Source organism: Borostomias antarcticus (assembly GCF_949987555.1).
Source record: "Borostomias antarcticus genome assembly, chromosome: 22".
In the NCBI taxonomy this organism is placed as follows: domain Eukaryota; kingdom Metazoa; phylum Chordata; class Actinopteri; order Stomiiformes; family Stomiidae; genus Borostomias; species Borostomias antarcticus.
Genome location: NC_140255.1, coordinates 4576534 through 4597945, shown reverse-complemented (window position 1 = coordinate 4597945; position 21412 = coordinate 4576534). Strand labels below are relative to the sequence as shown.

Sequence of the window (21412 nt, the reverse complement as noted above, 5' to 3'; positions counted from 1 at the left end):
CTGAGTAGACATTTGTAATGTTGGATAAAGATCAGTGTTTCCTGCTGTGGCAGAGATGTGCAGGTGTATCTGAAAGATGCTTATCGGTGGCAGCCGGGATATGCGAGAAGAGGACATGGCCACCCTGCAGTGTTGAACGGCAGAGACAGAATTAACTCCGACTTGGACTTCTGTAGGGCAGCTAGCCTTGTGGCAGCTACAGTATAGATGCTACCAGTTATTCTGTAGATGTTGTGATATGTATGAGGTATTTGGTAGTTTAGATAGCTCTAGATGTGTGTATTTGGTGGTAGTTTAGACAGCTTTAGATGTTATCTACATTAATCAGTCACCCTAATTGTAAAATAGAAAGCCACTTGCAGTTTTACTGTTTCTCTATAAGAGAGAATAATTCATAATAAGAGATTAGTTAGACATGTCTTCACAGCTGCTCATCCCATGGCTGCTTGAATGTTCAAATTGGCTGAAACTTCAAAATGTCTGAAAAAAACGGAAAATGGCTGTTTGGCTGAGGCTCAGGGAGGCGAGGTGAACAGCGGAGTCTTGAGGTGACTAAGCATTACAGGCCAATGTGAGAACTCTAATCTAGGTCTGAACTCTTTGATGGGCGAGTTGGTCATCATTGCATCGCAACCAGGGGTTAAAACAGGAGTCTTGGACATCCCTAAAATTGATGGTTCATATCTCAAAAATAAAATTACAAGATTATCTTTACTTTACTAATCCCTGGGGATTTGGCTGTTTCAGCAGCGAGAAAGCACCAGAAATATATTCAATGCCCGCTGTGTGCAGAATCTCATTCGTCTCCTCAGTTTTACCCTTGATTGCAAATCTAACAACCGTGATGACCCAGCGGTGACCCAGCGCTGACCCTGCAGGTGGCAGGTTAGATTGTGTTCCTGCTTCTACTATTGAACTATTGAACCCACTATGGAAGCTAATGGCAGAGTGTTTACCCTCATTCAACCATGATGATTCTTGTGAGTGTAACTCTGTTGGAGCATTACTCTGGTGAGCGTTATTCTGGTGAGCGTTACTCTGGTGAGTGTTACTCTGTTTGAGCGTTACTCTGGTGAGTGTTACTCTGTTTGAGCGTTACTCTGGTGAGTGTTACTCTGTTTGAGCGTTACTCTGGTGAGTGTTACTCTGTTGGAGCATTACTCTGGTGAGCGTTATTCTGGTGAGCGTTATTCTGGTGAGCGTTACTCTGTTGTAGCATTACTCTGGTGAGCGTTATTCTGGTGAGTGTTACTCTGTTGGAGCGTTACTCTGGTGAGCGTTATTCTGGTGAGCGTTACTCTGGTGAGCGTTATTCTGGTGAGCGTTACTCTGGTGAGTGTTACTCTGTTGGAGCATTACTCTGGTGAGCGTTACTCTTGTGTTACTCTGTTGGAGCGTTACTCTGGTGAGCGTTACTCTGGTGAGCGTTACTCTGGTGAGCGTTACTCTGGTGAATGTTACTCTGGTGAGCGTTACTCTGGTGAATGTTACTCTGGTGAATGTTACTCTGTTGGAGCGTTACTCTGGTGAGTGTTACTCTGTTGGAGCATTACTCTGGTGAGCGTTACTCTTGTGTTACTCTGTTGGAGCGTTACTCTGGTGAGCGTTACTCTGGTGAGCGTTACTCTGGTGAGCGTTACTCTGGTGAGCGTTACTCTGGTGAATGTTACTCTGTTGGAGCGTTACTCTGGTGAGCGTTACTCTTGTGTTACTCTGGTGAGGGTTACTCTTGTGTTACTCTGGTGAGCGTTACTCTGGTGAGCGTTATTCTGGTGAGCGTTACTCTGGTGAGCGTTACTCTGGTGAGTGTTACTCTGTTGGAGCGTTACTCTGGTGAGTGTTACTCTGTTGGAGCGTTACTCTGGTGAGCGTTACTCTTGTGTTACTCTGTTGGAGCGTTACTCTGGTGAGCGTTACTCTGGTGAGCGTTACTCTGGTGAGTGTTACTCTGTTGGAGCGTTACTCTGGTGAGCGTTACTCTGGTGAGCGTTACTCTGGTGAGCGTTACTCTGGTGAGTGTTACTCTGTTGGAGCGTTACTCTGGTGAGTGTTACTCTGTTGGAGCGTTACTCTGGTGAGCGTTACTCTGGTGAGTGTTACTCTGTTGGAGCGTTACTCTGGTGAGTGTTACTCTGTTGGAGCGTTACTCTGGTGAGCGTTACTCTGTTGGAGCGTTACTCTGGTGAGCGTTACTCTTGTGTTACTCTGTTGGAGCGTTACTCTGGTGAGTGTTACTCTTTTGTAGCGTTACTCTGGTGATCGTTACTCTGGTGAATGTTACTCTAGTGGAACATTACTCTGGTGAGCATTACTCTGCATTACTCTATTAGAACATTTAGAACATACTGTTAGAACATACAGTATTACTTATCCTGCATGCTGTGAAGCATCTTGTACATTTCTCAATGGACTAAGAGTGTAAACATGTTTTTGTTCACCGTTCAGATCAGTTTGATGACAGATGATCCTCATGTCATGTCATGATGCATGCAGTGATGTAGGTGAGCTAATTGACTAGTTCACAGATGATACTGAAGGCAACAGCATGTGTCATAACATAAGATAATTCAGCATCAATCTATCATGGACTGCAGCCATTGGTCATGTCACACTTCATCTCACACAACACGTTGTGTTTTAAATGGGATTAGAACCTGAGGTTTCATTAGAAGTAAAGCATCACCAGATAACACATACAACCTCTTCGGCTGTACTGTTAATGTAGGTCACTGTATTTAGTTTATACAGTGCTGTTACTGCATGGGTCACTGCATGTAGTCTGCACAGTGCTATTAATGTATGGGTCACTGTATTCTGCCCGTACAGTGCTGTGCCTTGCTAACAGTGCTGTGTGTTCTGTAGTGGTAAGAAAGCCTCCTCAGGGCAGTGGGAGCACATGGCATCGCTAGTACGACCATCTGTGTATGTGCATCACACAGGGACGTACCTGGACTGTATGTTTCCTACAGCCCTGAAGCTGCTGGATCTCTTGCCAGGCCGCCCTCCAACTAAGTATAAAACGCAAGGGTCTTGCTTGGATAAGTAAAGACTGTGGACTGAGATGGTTGTTTCCAGCGACCCAGTGAGTCTGGCTGCTGTCTCTCTGGGAGCCGGGGGGGGGTGGGGGGGGGGTGGGGGGATGGGTGGGGGATGGGGCCTCTCACCTCGTTTCAATCCTGCCTGGAGCTGCCGCTGGCCTGTCTCAGACGTCTTACCTGGCTGGCTTTCATCCTGCGATTAGCCTTCCTGTTCCGCACACACACACGCACAAACGCGCACGCACGCATGCACACACACACACACGCACACACACAAACGCGCACACACAAGCACGCACACACACACACACACACACACACACACACATACACACACACACACACACACACTACTGATCTCCTCTCTCTCTCTCCCCTCAGGCCTTGACAAACTGCTGCCTAGATTGAGTTTCAGACACAGAGCATGTTAACAGATAATTGCGTTGTTAATCAATGTCTCCCTGAGCCAACACAATGGTCTGGTCCTCACAGTGTGCTTATCATGGCTGGCTGTGAGGGGTAATGCACAGCCCTCTAATCTCCCCCCAGTGCATAATGCATTGAGACCCCCTCGAGGGACATTGCTTAACAGGGGCAACTAGGCCTTATCAATATTCTCCTATCGCCTGGTTTAATACACCTTTAAAGTCACCTTTATGAGTGTTTGTTTTGCACACCTTAAAGAACTAATTATTAGAGTGGATGTTTTGAACCATGTTTTTTAATGAAACTTGTGTCAATTGTGGTGGCCTAGTCTTCTGTTTGGCCTAGTCTTGGGTGGGACTGTCTTCCTTTATGACAATGCTAAGGCAAGCAGTTTGAGGATTCAGTTGTAACGTTGTTCTCTCTAGGTCTCTGCATCACAGTGTGGTTTTGATAAAGAGAGACTATCCTTCCACAGTTTGTAAGATACTGATAGTATTTACTTCTTCCTCTGGTGGTCAAGAAACGGGTTCCTGTTGGATAAAACTAGTCCAGTCCTGGTCAGATGAGTCTCTGTAACCTCCCTGGGTCCCAACAGCTATGATCTATTAAGCTCTGTGAAGTGAGACCAGCAGATTGAATGTGCTAGTCGCCCTGCTAACAGTGTCTGCCGATTACTCAAAGCGATATGGGTAGGTCCTGGCTTTAGTGTAGGGGGATGAAGGTAACAGTTAGAATGCTTTCTCTCTGTGATGTTGACATGGCCAGGAGACCTGCTCTATCGCTTTGTCAAGTTTGAAGTAGTTTAAAAGTTGAATAACATAAAATAACATAATATAATGTTATTTATGTTATTTCCCTCGTGAAGAACTCCGGTAAACCTTGCAGTATTGAAACTCAGTGAACAAGGCATCTTAGACAAGCTGAAAAACAAATGGTGGTACGATAAGGGTGAATGTGGAACCAAGGACTCTGGAAGTAAGGTCAGTCTCTGCAGGTCTTTTGTACTGATTCCCAATTGCATTTTGACGTACTGTTCATATGCAAAGACAGGTCTTCTAGACCAGTTACAATTCCCTTTTCTTTTACTTTGTGTATGTAGGAATTTATAGTATTTCATGTGGCCACATAACTTTTAACCAGTGGCTTAAATCAAGTGCACTATTTCCCCAAATACAAGGCTTTCTTCCCCTTTTTTGGCTATGAAAACTTTTTTTGTCAGTTATGTCTGACATTATGTCACTGAGATTATGTTGTTTTTTTTTCTGAGCAAACTGTAATGTTAAAGTCATAGTATGGGGAAATCGTAAACGTGCAAAAACAAAGCTCAATTGACTAGTTTATGACTATAGTAGTTATTTTTGCTCATTTTCACACTTGACATTCATGCTATTCTAACCATTATGCTGCTGTTGCTATTTACCAAACTTTTAATTAAAATTTGATTTATTTGCGTTGTTACTAGTTTGCGTGGAGATGGGTCTATTAAATTCTTTAACCTCCTGCGGTGTTGTAAACAAACAGAACTTCTCATTGTGATTGGTGGCCTGGATGTGTCTGCAGAGAGCTGTGAAGAAGCCATGAGGCATTGATGACTGAAGTCTGTCTTTGACTTGACCGAGTTGCGACACGGTGGCCTTGTTGTTTATCCACCACATGATGTTAGGGGATTTAATACAGCAACTACTTTAACCCTCTGAAGCCAGGACTGCAGGCCACGGTCACAGATAAGACGTCTAAACTCATAGGGTTAAACTGCAAATAGTAAAACTCTCATAAACAAATTTTCAATGAATACGTTTGGTAAGTAAACAGCAGCAAAATGGTTCAGGTTCTCGGTTCTTAAAACCTGCTTTTTTATTTTCGATGTCCAGTACATCATTTAAATACTATGAATTTGACTGTACAGTATGACATTGTGCCAGGACAGTTATACGTACATATCGATATCAGTAGGGGCTTTTCTTAAGAAATGACCTGTGAGTTAAAGACCAGCAGCTTCCTGTCCTCACAGGAAGAAGCCCTTATCTCAGAGTAGAGAGAGCTCGACATTCACCACTAGATTGAACACTAGAGCTGACTCATCACCTCTCCCTCTCTGGAGAGTGGTCAGACTACGGAGGTCTGAGGTTCCTCACAACTTTGGGACCATCGTAGGACAACCAGTCCAATCTGGACTTATGGAGTCAACCTGATGAAGTAGTCATTTCATTATATCTCAACCTTCTGTTTCGTGTAGCCTTTGGTTTTCAGAGGATCTGCTATTGATAGTGACAGTGATCAATGAGGGTTCATCTTAATGTACTGTATCTGAATATTAGTATGTGTTGTTTAGATATTATTAAGATCAGGTTGAGGTTGAACTTCAGTTAAATGTAAGGTTCTTTAAAAGTTTAGTTTGCAATGACTGTGTTCTGCTGACCTCTCTCCACTGCAAAGCGCTAACTATGCTCTCCGGTCTTCTCAGGACAAGACAAGTGCTCTTAGCCTCAGTAATGTGGCTGGAGTTTTCTATATTCTGGTTGGAGGGTTGGGGCTGGCTATGATGGTGGCCCTAATAGAGTTCTGTTACAAGTCACGGGCTGAAACCAAACGGCTGAAACTAGCAAAGAATGCCCAGAACTTTAAGCCTGCTCCTCCAACCAACACCCAGAACTTTACCACTTACAGAGAAGGCTACAACGTGTACGGATCAGAGAGCGTGAAAATCTAGAGGTATGAATCTCTTTGTGGTCCCTGAGCTCTCATCTGGCTGTGATATCTGCTGCTTAATTTCCTACTGGTGTCGTTTCCGCTTAATGATTTACCAGACTGCTATGCGGTTCGCTTTTGACTGTACAGTTGTACTTCTTGGTCTCTCAGTACATGTAATGCATATGAAAGTCAAATCAGTGTTTTATGCATTGGACATGTTTATATAATACATTCCACCACACAGTGAAACTTTCTGAATGAAAGCGACCCATGACAGAGTGACTCCAACATATCAAGTGTTTAATCCATATACTCTCCCTCTCATTATCACAGGGGCCACAGTAGGACTGATACACACTATCCCTCCCGACTGTGACTTAAGACCTATGATACTACAGGATCCCAGGGGTGGAGCCTCCATGACAGCCAATCACCACTGGCAGACACCACCTGATAATCTGCAATGATGACACGACTGGACCAGTCTGGTGAAGAACTGATCAGTTCCATTCAGTGCCTTATAAGAACATTAGGAGTCTGAACAATTCAATGCACCTCATCACAACACCACTGCTTTTGCCTGAAACTCACACACAGAACTGAGGAGAAGTCACTGTAATCTGCTGAAACAATCTTTGTCTTTAGATGTTTTGATGTAAAGAAGAATGCGAGAGAACTAAAGCCATCACTTGCAACCTAAGCACATTTGAAAGTGCCCGACAAGAAGACCAACCTGAAATGACAAGCGATAAATTGGTTTTCTGCCTGGAAAACGTGATCAGATTACCCTTCATTCTTCTTCTGAGGACACGTTTTCACTGGTTACATTTGTTGAAAATCTGTTTATTAGGCCATATTCAGAGCACTGTAAGTCTCTGTTAGGAGATCATTTTTATATCGCTGTAAATGACTGGCTTCGACATTGTGACAGTTTTGAAAGACAGGAGGATCTTATTACTATTATGGATTTGTAGATCTCCACAGACAGAGCTGGCGTTTCTGTAAACTCAGTCAGAGACCCATAAAAGAGAAATGAGATGAAACATTTGGCATCACATGACATTTCACATAAACTGGAATAAGCCACTTTACACACTTCCGATACTGCCGACAGAGGGTTTTCTGTTTCTTGTACGAGTTTAGAGTCCTGTCTGCAAAACTAGCATGTTTTCCTTCCAGGTGAACTATCTGTTTGTGATTGTGTAGAATATGGAGAGAGAAAACAGGCATTTCCTTGATTCATTCAAGTCTTCTGTACATTAAATATTAAAACCAAACAAACTGGGTAACTCAAATGTAGATAAACTGCAATCCAATAGGAGGATAACAGCAATGGCTTTTACATTGTAGTATTTCTGGATTACCTTAACATTTTGTGAAACAATTGCACATTTTACAAGGAGCTCTGTTTTGCTTTCAATTTATTTTATTTTATGAGCATTCTAGTGTTTGGTGAATTTATTTGAAAAATTAAAATTGATAATTATAAATAATTATATAAGTATGGAAACTGGATTTGTACAAGGTTATTACAGGGAATCTTGATAAGCTTAGCACATTTCCATATTGCTGTAACAATTCATTCTCTCTCAAAAGACTGTGATTATATAGAATTTAGGAGACTATGAAAATCAACTAAAACCATGGAAAGATACTGTAGTTTTATACAAAAAAAAGCAAATGTGAAAATAGGAAGAACAGTAAAAGAAGACTTGTAAAAGAGAAATGTACATTTAATGAAGTGAGATTATGTGAAAGCTTCACACAAACGAGTGAGGGGTTTTCTCATGTTTTTGTAAAGAAATTGCATGTGTAATTGGTGATTGCTTTACAAGCTGTGCTACTCACATCTGATTGGCTCAGCAGTAGAACCTCAACCCTTGGTTAATCTTTGGACAGCCAATTTCCCTTTTTATAAAACGTCACCTCAGCAGAGAGAAAATCACCCAAGCATCTTAGTACAAACGAGTAAGAAATGCATGTGTGCGTGTAATTTACCAAACCTCATTAGTGAGGGGCTGTACAGAGAATTTTAATACATTTTGTAAATAAACCTGTATAGAAGACAAGCTGTGTGTGCATGTGTAATTGAGGGGTTATTTTGACGTGCTGTATCTGGGGGTGTATCTGTGATGAAGGTGCTATAGTATCATCTGTGATAACGGTCTTATGAAGGAGCCATGCAGCTCTGCACACACAGTGGGTGGAGATGGTTGAGTTCTTAGATAAGGCCAAATATGCTGCTCAAAAGGAGACGCTGGTGTTCTATCACACAGCCACACGTCTATGGTAGCTAGTTTTCATGTATATGATCATTATTATCGTCAATCAACCCCCTGTTGCAAGACAACAGATAGACGAGAGAGAGTTTTTCATCTAATGGGCCAATATTGAGCAGTTGGATAATGGAAGACTCTGTCTGCCCTGAATCGATGGTTAGCACTTTGCCACCATGACGTCTTCATCTGCAGCTATCTGATTATTCTCTTTCTCATCCACGCGCACACACACACACACACACACACACACACACACACACTAATTCTCTCTGTCTCTCCTCTTGGAGGTGTCAATCAATAATGCATCATTATAACCACCAAGCCCTTACAACCCCCAGTACCCAGCAGCATTGCCTGCAGCATCAGACTCAGCTGGGATCAGTACATAGAGAGAGGGAAGATGGATTCAACCAGAGCACAGAGGAAACACGCTCTCTACTGGGCCTATCTGCTGATCCATTCATTTCAATGTGAAAAGAAAAGCTATATTAAATGTCCCTTTAAACATATTATGTATATTCACTCACTCACTCACTCACTCACTCACACACACACACACACACACCTGTTCATTCACTCACTCACTCACTCACTCACTCACTCACTCACTCACTCACTCACTCACTCACTCACTCACTCACTCACTCACTCACTCACACATACACCTGTTCATTCACATCACACACACACATCCTCAACAGTACTATATAGCTAGTATATATAGCTAGTTTATATATCCTCAATAATTCATTTAGTATATCACTAGTATATATTGATATTGATATTGAAATGTGGCATTTCAGCAGTTGAAATTACAGCAATGATGGAAAGAGAAGGACACTAGATACAAAGTAATGAAAAAATACACCAAATAATGGAGTAGAGGAATAATAGGGACTATATACAGCTATACTGTATGTATAGAATAGAATATATCTATATCGATCTATATGTACCTACATACATTCAGTCTGTATAAATATAATATATATCTAGAACATTCTCCATTCAGGCTAGTGAGTGTACGGACTGTGGTTTTGAGCGGCGGGCCCTCAGTGTGTTCCTAACTCCCAGTCCCAGTTAACCAGCCCTTCTGTCTCAACTCAACCATGGGTTTTTGTGTTCGCTGTGTGTGTGTGTGTGTGTGTGTGTGTGTCAGGGTTTATCCATAATGGAACAGGCCCAGCCATGGAATGGTGCAGTACGCTCCACATGCCCTGCCTTTGAGGAAGCGTCAAAGGATCCTGTGTTTTGTCTCTTCCTTCGCTCCACTGCTGCCCCTGCTCCCATTTTCACCTCTTTTTATGTCTTTTCTTTGTCATGTCTGGCCTCCTTTCAAAGGCAGCAGCCAGCCCAGAGAGAGGAGCAGGGAGAGAGGAGACAGCAGGCAGAGAGGAGCAGGGGGAGAGAGGGAGAGATAGGGATAGAAGAGCATAGAGATTGAACACTTATCTAAGATCACATATCAAAGGAAGACTGTAATCTGTGTTTTGAAGCAGATCACACTACACCCTAGGCATATACACACATACACATGCACGCACGCACACACACACACACACACACACACACACACACACACACACACACACACTTAGCGTTGTTTTGTAACAGAGCTCCTGTCCTCACAGTTTAGACAGCAGATCTGATCTCACCTGGGACTGGTCACAGAGGGACATATCTTTCTCCTTTCTCTGTGTGTGTGCGTGTGTGTGCGTGTGCGTGTGCATGTGCGTGTGTGCGTGTGCGTGCGCGTGTGCGTGTGTGTGCGTGCGTGCGTGCGTGTGTGTGCGTGTGCTGGGGCAGGAGGTGCCACAGGGAGGGTTCTCTGATGTCTGTCATGGAGGGGGTCTTTTTGGTTCACTACTTCCCTCTCTGCTAACCTCCTCTCTTGTCCTCCCTCTCTCCCCTCCTCCTGGTAAATGGACTGCACTTATATAGCGGTTTTATCCAAAGCGCTTTACAAATTTACCCATTCACACACACATTCAAACACCAATGCAAGCTGCTAGCCTGCTCATTTGGAGCAGTTTGGGGTTCAGTGTCTTACCCAAGGACACTTCAACATGTGGGCAGGAGGAGCCGGGATTCGAACCGCCGACCCTGCGATCGTCGGACCACCCGCTCTACCTCCCGACAGCTACAGCCGCCTCTCTCCTCGCCTGTCCTCCACATTTCGACTCAGTCACTCCATGTTCCTCGTTTTGCTTCTGTACCTCTTGATTAATCCGTGCCGGCTGTACGAGCGGCCCTGAAGAAGAGAAACCAAGCAAATCAAACATGCACTTCCTACAGTTCAGGCCTACGAGGTTCACTAAGCTTTCACACTGTTTTCTCCGTGCAGGGCTGGGACAGCTCACTGGAAACTGTAGGAAAGAGGCTCTTTGCAAAAGTTGTTTGAGTAATATAACTTAATAATTGCTTTTTCTTCAAGTTATTTATATATTATTTTTCTTAGTATTTGAGGTGTGTTTGATTTACCCACATTTTTGCACTTTACTGATTTGTTCTATTGGTTTCATTGTGCTGGGTGAACTAAATCAGACTGTGTGAAGACGATTAACATTCTGTGTTGGTAATGTTGATAAGTGTGTACTGTAGCACACAACGGTTGTTTTGTCATGAACATTACCAACACAGAATGTTTATCATCTTCACACACACACAGTGAAAACATCAATATCAATATCTGTCGCTACACAACACAAGATGCGCACCCGCATGAATTTGCATAGATTATCCTGATGAGCCTATCATGGACATCTGCTTTGCATATGGTATAAAAGCTCTGAGAGCTCAGTAGACATCCCAGTCTTTACCAGGGTGAGCAAATCACTGTCCCTGTCAGCTCATAAACAGCCTGGCCAGGTAGCTAACTAATTGTGTGTGTGTGTGCGTGCGTGTGTGCGTGCGTGCGTGCGTGCATGTACGCAGGGGCTTCGCCAGGAATTTGGGGTCATATGAAAAAGATATTCCACTGGCCCATCATAACATATGATCAGCGGTGTGTGCATGTGTAGCCGGTCGAAGCTGTGGTAGATAATCTCTGTTAATATCTGCCGACTGACAAGACGAAGGAACTAAATCCTACCATCGATGAATCAACGTGAAAGTAGTTCCTCTCCCAGAGTACATGAAACAAGAGTGGGGAGGTGAAGGCAGAAGACGTACAGTAGGAGGAACCCACGGAAGTGCACGTACAGTAGGAGTACAGAAACTCATATTTACATACGTATTTAGTTCCACATTGAAACTGGAGACCGAACATGTCAGGCTATAACCATTTACATAGATTTTCTGTAAAACGGTATAAATTTGACTCTGTTACACATATACAGAGACGTGACCCTACCCACTAATAGACAGGGGTGACAGAGTGCTGCCTGCGTTTTCATAAACCTGACAACATATTACAGCACAGACACAAATAATCCTATGTGATCTCTCTCCTAAATATGAGAACATTAAATATACAACAGAGATTAGTCAAAGTGCGGGGCTCATTACTGCAGTGGAGACTGTGCAGAGCAGCAGCTGAACAGGGAGCTGCTGTCACCGTGTCTCCCAGAGTTAATTAGCCTGGTGAAGGGAAGAGGAGAGGGCCCAGGTATGTACAACTACCTTGAAGCTCCTTGGAGAATTCATCAAAGGTTAAATCAAAAACTTTCCGTTTTAAACACACATGCACACCCAAGCGCGCGCACCCATGCACGTACGCGCACACACACACACACACACACACACACACACACACACACACACACACACACACACACACATACACACTCATGACTCCAAAGGTAAACAGGATTAGACAGAGACCCTGCAGATGCTAGTCTGTGCAGAGCACTGCATGCCAGGATCTAGTCACATCACTCCTCCTCACATCCTCAACTCCTTCTCCGCTCCCCTCCTCCTCCCTCTCTCCTCACCTTCTCCTCAACAACTCTCCTTTTCCTCTCCTCCACCACTCCTCTTCTCCGCACCACCTCTTCTCCTCTCCTCCTCCCCTTCTCTTCTCCCCCCCCCCCCACATCCTTCTCTCCTCCCCACCTACCCTTCATCCCTCCTCCTGTGCTCCCTCCTTACCTCCACACTGCAGGTTAAAAAAGCCTTCCTTTTCTAAAGGACAAACTTTATCTTTTATTAGCCGTAAGCAGCTCTTCCGAATAAGGTCAGCAGACTGTTATTTAGGAGAACATCATGAGATGAATGTTAATGGCTCTGTAAACAAGCTAGCCTGCAGCAGCTGGAGCAGACTGCAGAACCCCCACCTGGTCCGACAAATCACCTTAATGCATCCTCACGCGCACTGTCGTCATCACTTGAACACCCTGATCTCATACAGGATGCCTATTCCTAGTCACCACAGAAGCCTCCTGCCAGACCCTCGGGGATGTGCTCAAATCACTGCCTGATCTATATTCAATGGGATTGCTTTTTTCAAGTGGAGCCATCAGCATATTTCCACATACATTGTCATTCCCTTCATACTGTAGCAGAAACCCTCCGCCGCTGCCAGGTGGGCTGCTATTCAACCGGGACCGGCTTTATAGAAGAGCAGACCCTGCAGGAAGCTCTGGTCCAATCACACGATGAGGATACCGACCTCAAAGAGAGAGCTGAGAAAGAGAGAGAGGGAGAGAGCGGTGGGAGAGATATTGTTGCTCAGAAATTACATTAGAGCAATATGTAATACAGCAATTGGAAGAATTGTTGCCAATATCTTTTTTGTCGGAATGCTGGCAAAACATTCTGTGAGAGAGTTAAGGCTGTTTTTTCACTCCTCCATGAAGAGCCCAAATGCTCTCAGGAAAGTCTATCAGAAAATAGTCTTTTTGAATCAAAGCTGCAATGTTAGGTACTGTACCTGTTTTTTTTAGCATCGCCATTTAAATCTCCCTCTATGAATGTCAAAGTAACACAGTTATAGCCTGAATTCCAACTCAGATAAATGAATATACTGTACATTGGTAAGCTGGTGTAGCACCAAGGAAGTTAACGCCACAGTCCAGTCCAGCAGAGCGTCAGCATCCTTCTAAAGCCATTGTTATCTCATTGGATCCACAGCTCTGGGAAGAAGAGCACACATCTCCAAATTGATGGGTCTGGCACATCTACTCGCATAACAGCCATGTCTTATAGAGGTTACTTTCTAGCCATATCCCTCAGCTGAATTTAATAGAATATAAACGAGATACTAGCCCTGAACACTCTTCAATTTGATTACACAGTTCATAGGGACTGTGGACTTTGATAAAGGATTGATTTATTTTACGGAGAGCCAGAAATAATAACCCTGTTCTAAACCTCTGCGCCCTCCAGGCCCCAACTTTTAATACGATTATGAGAGAGGCGGGAGCAGTTCATCATCCAGACGGCTGGTTCTCCAGAGCAGAGCGTTCCTCTCTGCTGGTTCTACAGAGCAGAGCGTTCCTCTCTGCTGGTTCTACAGAGCAGAGCGTTCCTCACTGCTGGTTCTACAGAGCAGAGCGTTCCTCTCTGCTGGTTCTACAGAGCAGAGCGTTCCTCACTGCTGGTTCTACAGAGCAGAGCGTTCCTCTCTGCTGGTTCTACAGAGCAGAGCGTTCCTCACTGCTGGTTCTACAGAGCAGAGCGTTCCTCACTGCTGGTTCTACAGAGCAGAGCGTTCCTCTCTGCTGGTTCTACAGAGCAGAGCGTTCCTCTCTGCTGGTTCTACAGGGCAGAGCGTTCCTCACTGCTGGTTCTACAGAGCAGAGCGTTCCTCACTGCTGGTTCTACAGAGCAGAGCGTTCCTCACTGCTGGTTCTACAGAGCAGAGCGTTCCTCTCTGCTGGTTCTACAGAGCAGAGCGTTCCTCTCTGCTGGTTCTACAGAGCAGAGCGTTCCTCACTGCTGGTTCTACAGAGCAGAGCGTTCCTCTCTGCTGGTTCTACAGAGCAGAGCGTTCCTCTCTGCTGGTTCTACAGAGCAGAGCGTTCCTCACTGCTGGTTCTACAGAGCAGAGCGTTCCTCACTGCTGGTTCTACAGAGCAGAGCGTTCCTCTCTGCTGGTTCTACAGAGCAGAGCGTTCCTCTCTGCTGGTTCTACAGAGCAGAGCGTTCCTCACTGGCGCAGCGAGCAGCAGAGGTACACCCTTTTAGAAAGAAGGGTTCCAACAGGGTTCTTCTGTTGTCCCTGTGGAAGAAGAAGTATCTGGAAAACCATGTGGTTCCTGATAGAACATTGTATTGGTGAAATGGTTCTGGAAAACCTTTCTTTGATTAGACAGGTCTAGTTGGAATCAAAAGGGGGTTCTCAATGTTTGTTTTTCCAGAGGGCTTTCCCACATGGAGAACTGAAGAGAGGTTCTCTGTGGTAGCAGCATCTTTTTTTCTAGGAGTCTGAGAGGGCTGCTGCTACAGCGCTGACACGCCTCTGAACCGGCTCTGTTTGCCACCATTCCGGATCTTTCTGGGATTCTGTCCTTGGACTGATCTGGAAAGTCATTTTATACGCTCTAAAACATTAAGCTGTTCAGTGAATCACCATGGAGTGCAACTGTGCAGTAAAGGCACCAATAACGTCTAAAGATGCTGGAGTCATGATGGACGGTTAGCAGGGTTTATTAAAACTCACACAGACACAACACTGGGGTTGTATTTTATCAGCTGTCACTTTACACAGATGAAGAAAGGGGACAGGAATCAGGGGGAGAGATGGAGTCCGTGATAAAAACAGGACAAAAACAGCTGCCTTCGCTCACTGTGGACACCTCATGAAAACTGAATGAAATGGAGATTGTGCTGCATGTGTGTAAATTATTTAGACTTGCCGGGCAGAGGCCTTACGGGTGCTGAATTCTTAATGGGGGTGTGTGGGCAGTAGCCAGACTGGCAGGAAATGCCGCTTGCAATTACGCAAACATAGCACAGGTGACCATTCACCAGATAAAAGCTTCTCCATGACCGAGCGAGAGAGAGAAAGTGAGAGAGAAAGAGAGAGAGAGAGAGTGATCGCAATAAAGAAGCAACAGAAAGAATGTCTGAACAGATCTTGCTAACGAGCAGCATTCTTATCAAGCGTACATCATCGATAAATGATCCTGCCATCTACTTCAACAGACGCAACGTCTGAATTAGTCTTGCATAGCCAGACTTATCTCCACACTTCGTGCCAACGCTGGAGAAAGGTCTGGCTGGACTCATTAGCATTCGGGGATGGGGGGGAAAAAACGCAGTATTTCTTTAAACCAATCACACTCAACACTCATCTTTGGCAGAGCAGTTGCTAGGTTGTTGTGGTTTCACGTAGTCTGGATTGAATCTGATTGGGCCGGGAATCAGATCCGTCACCACTGATTGGGCAGAAATAGATGAATGACAAGGCTTATCACCAAAACCTACATCATGGTGGAGGTAGCGGAGGCTAAGCAGGTTAGGGTAGGTCTGATAGGATCATCTACAGTATGTGGTCTGAAACTCAATGTGTGTGTGTGTGTGTGTGTGTGTGTGTGTGTGTGTGTGTGTGTGTGTGTGTGTGTGTGTGTGTGTGTGTTGATGATTCTATAACTTAAAAGGCACCTACAAAGTCAAAGGGAAACTGAAATCACTTGACATTTATATTGTGACATTGAGAACATAGCGCTGAATATACAGTAGAGCTTCAGCTCATCAGTATTTCTGAGCTCTCTGTAAAGAATGTCTTACCAGGGGTGTGTGCCTTTACCAAGAACTACAGGAGAAAAACACTGCTGCTAAAACATTCATTTGTGTGTGTGTGTGTGTGTGTGTGTGTGTGTGTGTGCGCGCGCGCGCGCGTCTGTGCGTGTGTGTGCGTGCATGCGTGCGTGTGTGTGAGACAGATAGTGGTAGAACACAGCTCTGAGGGGACAGGCGGGTGATGATGGTTATGTAATCTTCATTAATAGGGAAATGTTCCTTTAGTGCACATACAGATGTAGGCCAGCAGAAGCCTGGGCTGGGACAGGAACAGGAAGTGTAGTGTACACTGGGACAGGAAGTGTAGTGTACACTGGGACAGGAACAGGAAGTGTAGTGCAGACACCTCTCTCACTTTCTCTTTCTCTTCACTCTTCTTAGATATTTCAAGGGTGTTAGATAGTTATAGGGAGTTACTGTAGATAGACTGAGGGAGTTAGATATTTAGATAGAGGGAGTTAGTTAGATAGCGATATATTAAAGTTATCTTATCTTAGAGGGAGATAGCTAGATGGAGTTAGTTGTGTAGATAATGGACTGCACTTATACAGTGCTTTTATCCAAAGCGCTTTACAATGGCCTCTTATTCACCCATTCACTCACACACACACACACACGCACACACCAAGGGGGCAGCTGCCATGTAAGGTGCTAACCTGCTCATTGGGAGCAATTCGGGGTTCAGTGTCTTGCCCAAGGATACTTTGACAGGAGGAGGAGGGATTGGACCTGCCGACCCTACAATCATTAGACTAGCCACTCTACCGCCTCAGCCGCTGCTGCCCGCGGCACACAGAGGGAGTTCCAGGGAGTTAGATAGTTAGAGAGAGTTAGATGGAGTTTGGTGGAGTTAGTTCGAGGTAGGACCTCACTCATCCGAACTTCAGAGATCCGAACCTCCCGGTCTACCAGACAGCCTTAAAAAACTTTTTTTTTTGAGCCTGCTATTACTGGTGGGATTTTCATCACAGTACTGTAGGCCTACTTGCATTTAAATCTGTCATAATAAACACATACTGTATCCTACTGTGAATGAAAACAGAACTGTATGTAGACCTACATGTTGCCTGTAGGCTGTAGTCTACTGTCACGTTTAATTTCTTTGTTACTTTAATGTCGAGCGCAAAACGCAAACGAGTCTACTGTGAGAGCTGCATTCCTTGGTAGCCAGAAAGCGCGTCAGCAACCTGAAGCAGCATCGAGTCATTTTTCGTTCCCAGTTAATGGACTTCAGGAACACAGACGTGTTGTGGGCATGTAGATTAGCCTACTAGACCTACTGTATTTGTTAAATAATAGCCTACAGCCTAGGCCACGTTAGCCTACATCGGTTGTTTAGGCTGCAATAGCTTAAGATACGACAACTTGTCTGTCATTTCATTTATTTATTTATTTATTTATTTATTATCATTTGCTCTAATTGTTCTAATGTTGGGTTGTTTTTAGGCTATACCATTTTGTTCTGCGAATACAGTAGCCTATCGATGCAGCGTGGGCCTCATTTGAGAATAAAGTACTGTATTTGATCAAAGCACGCACTCAAGTGGAAATTCGTGTGTCTGTGTTTCTCATTACCAGTGTTTCCTGGTCCAGCTCTGTTTATCCCAGCTAAATGCAGATGTTGCTAATAAATCCTGCGTTTGCTCATTTATTTGGGAGGAACAGCTCGCTTTATTAAAGCCATCAATCACACACACAAACGTGCGCACGCGCACACACACACACACACACACACTCCTGAATCAATGGGCAGTAGAGTAGAGCAGAGTCAGCAGACACGCATTTAGAATACCTACAGGAGGAGAGAGGGGGAGAGGAGAGAGGGGGAGAGGAGAGGGGGGGAGAGGAGAGAGGGGGAGAGGAGAGAGGGGGAGAGGAGAGGGGGGGAGAGGGGGGGGAGGAGAGAGGGGGAGAGGAGAGAGGGGGAGAGGAGAGGAGAGGGGGGGAGAGGAGAGAGGGGGAGAGGAGAGGAGAGGGGGGGAGAGGAGAGGGGGGGAGAGGAGAGAGGGGGAGAGGAGAGGGGGGCGAGAAGAGGATAGAGGAGGACAGTGGTAAACAGGGAGAATACCTGCTGTCGGTTCTAGTATATCACACTGGCAGAGAGGAGAGAGAGACAGAGGAGGCTGTAGTCTGTTAAGGTCTACATTATCTTTCCTGGACTGGTGGAACGTTCCCAACGTTAACTAACCTGTATCGGTATCGAGGCCTGCTGAGTGTCAGTCTGCTCATGACTCCTCTCCAGTCCTTAATATTCAGATGTGATTTCCAGTCCCATGTGATGCTGGATCCTGGGGCTCCAGGGGTGAGCAGCCTCCGACGCAGCCCATCTGGAGGCTCCCTCCCTGGGACGGCTCCCTGACTCAGGGGGGTTACATCAACCAGCCGGCTACAGATGCTACATCAACCACACAGCCAGCCAGACAACCAACTAGCAGCTTGTTCACTTGGGCACTCTCAGCTTCTGGAGAGGAGGAGAACTGGCCTGGGAGAAATAGAGATGGAGGAGAGATGGAGAGAGAAAGAGCTAGAAGAGGACATATTCAAACAGACATCAAAGACTTCAGGTTGGTTTGGTATGTGTAATGGGTGGAGTGTCATGGCTGCCCTCTCTTTCTCTCTCTCCCTCTCTCTCTCTCTCTCTCACACATACACACACACACACTGTTAGGTTGTATGGTTTTGGGTGCGTCTCCCTGTTCCCCCTTTCTATGTTCAACCCCCCATTCAAGCAGCCACAATCCTGGCCCTGGGGGCCGGTAAGACAGAGGCCTCTTTACATATAGGGTTCACGCTCACGCAAGGCAAGGCAAGTTTATTTGTAAAGCACATTTCAACAACAAGGCAATTCAAAGTGCTTTACATGAGACATTAAAAGCAGCAAGACAAAGTGCAAGAAACGGATAAAAGGTCATATAAAATGAAATGTAAAAAAAGGACATTTGAAACAAAATGCAGGAAAAATAAAATACAGGAATAAAAGTTACAGTGCAGTGTATGAATGAATAATTATTTGATTTAATCAAAAGCAGTGGCAAAAATAAGTCTTCAGTCTTGATTTAAAAGAACAGATTTGTTCCAGATATGTGGAGCATAAAACTGAACGCTGCTTCTCCATGTTTTGTTTTAACTCTGGGGACAGAAAGCAGGCCTGTGCCAGACGACCTGAGAGCAGCAGATCAGAAATATATTTTGTCCCTAAACCATTCAGTGCTTTATAAACCAACGGCAGCATTTTAAATTAAATTCTTTGACAGACAGGAAGCCAGTGTAAGGACCTCAGAACTGGAGTGATGTGATCCACTTTCTTAGTCTTAGTGAGGACTCGAGCAGCAGCGTTCTGAATCAGCTGCAGCTGTCTGACACACCATTACAGTAGTCAAGCTTACTGAATAAGATAAGAATAAGATAAACGCATGAACAAGTTTTTCCAGATCCTGCTGAGACATAAATCCTTTAATCCTTGATATTTTCATCAGGTGATAGTAGACTGACTTTGTAATTGTCTATTGTTATATCCCACACTCACAAAACACACCAGACGTGTGTGAAATTTCAGACCAGACTAAATTGCTTATTATAGCGGCTAATAAATTGCTTATTATTTCTGTACTTGTTAATGTCAATGTAATTTAATTTATACAGCATCATTCATGCATATTAATGAAGCAGACAGTGCTTTACATAAAGAGATGGATAAAAACTACTACTTCATATAGACACAGTGAGAACAGATTTAAAAGAAACAAGACAGGTAAAATAATAAAAAAATTAAGTGTAAAAGATATATATATATATATATATAACAGAAAACAAATTAAGAACACAAGATATTAACAACTAAAGCTATGTGGTAAGAACCATATTAAAAAGGGATGTTTTAAGATGTTTCTTATACTTGCCACGGTCTCAGACATTCTCACATGGCTCAGTGAGTGCGTTTACATGGGAAATCCAAATATTGGTGTGTAGAAATGTGATTACTCAATAGACAAATCCATATGATTGTTTGCATTATCGGTGTATGCTCCACGGACAAGACATGCCCCTTATGCTTAACTGCAACAAAGTGTCACCACGTGTCTTCCTGTATGCCCTAGCCTACTGTAGCTAGCAGCTACATAAAATGTTTCATTCATTCATTACCTCCGACCCAGCAACAGTGCAGGGCGAGAAGATCATTTTTTTGGTGACGTGTTAATTTGTTTGTTCATTTGTTTATTTGTTTGTTTGCCTGTTAGCAGGATTATGCAAAAACAACTTGACCGATTTTCACGAAACTCTGTGGGAAGGTGTAGCATGGGCCACCTTAGAACGAGTTAAATTTTGTAGTGGATCCGAATCACGGGGCGGGTACACGAGCCATTTCTTGGTTTGTTAGTAGGATTACACAAAAACTACCAGACTGATTTTCATAAAACTTAGTGGAGGGGTGTAGCATGGGTCAACTAACAACCCATTAAATCCAGAGCTGGAAGACTCACTCTGGCTGTTCAGGTACAGCCTGAGGCCCACCATGTACAATACAGTGCAGGCCTACAGTACAGTACAGCTATATTCACCACACATCTCTGGTTTAGACTGGCATAAAGCTCTCGACCAAACAAATGCAGCAACACCAAACAGATCCTGCTTGCACACGTGCGCACCGAGCCACAAAATGCATTCATGGGCAGAGGTCTATGCTCCCGAGCACCATTTCAGGTCCATTCATTCAACACGCTGAACTGGTTGCATATTACAAGCCTCTGCTGTGCTATAACATTATCTAGGACAGTAACAAAGCACTAGCTCTGAGTTTAGCTAACTCATCCTAGTAGCTGGGTGCTTGCTAGTAGCTGGGTGCTTGCTAGTAGCTGGGTGCTTGCTAGTAGCTATCCTATCTCAGACCTCAACATTTTTTTCATGACTAACAACTAGATAGTTAGCAGTCTTTGGCTAGCTAGCCAGCAAGATAACCTGTATTGGCTAAGTGAATTAAAGATAGTTTGGAGTTTATACACTTATTCCAGTTGTATCGTAAACATCAGGTTTCCTGAGTTCGACATCAAAATTATCGGTAGCGTTTTATAATACAGCCCGTGTTTTACCCGCGTCTTACCACTGTCTTACCACTGTCTTACCAGTGCGATTACAGGTAAGTGTGGGGTAATTACCCAGTACTTACCCGGAACTTACAGGTAGGTGCGGGTTACTGACGGTGCAGAGGGGACATATTATGGAGTGCACGGGAAAAGACAGGAAAAGACCTCAAAAGACCATGCTTCTAAGGTGGCCAGCTGTATTGGGTCCTTCAAC

The 21412-nt window shown here is 44.4% G+C and overlaps 1 protein-coding gene across 2 annotated transcripts in view; it reads left to right on the top strand.

Annotated features, from left to right (window-relative positions):
* Positions 1-6174, top strand: part of LOC311324094 (glutamate receptor 3) — a gene marked incomplete at both ends in the record, with an annotated part of 124511 nt that extends 118337 nt beyond the window's left edge. Inside the window, 2 exons of one of the 2 annotated variants that reach the window (XM_084456482.1) lie at positions 4330-4444; positions 5929-6174. In XM_084456482.1, coding sequence (XP_084312608.1) covers positions 4330-4444; positions 5929-6174 — 361 coding nt within the window. The remainder of the gene's footprint in view (positions 1-4329; positions 4445-5928) is intronic. The other variant, XM_084456481.1, reaches the window with a different exon arrangement.
* Between the last annotated feature and the right edge of the window lie 15238 nt (positions 6175-21412).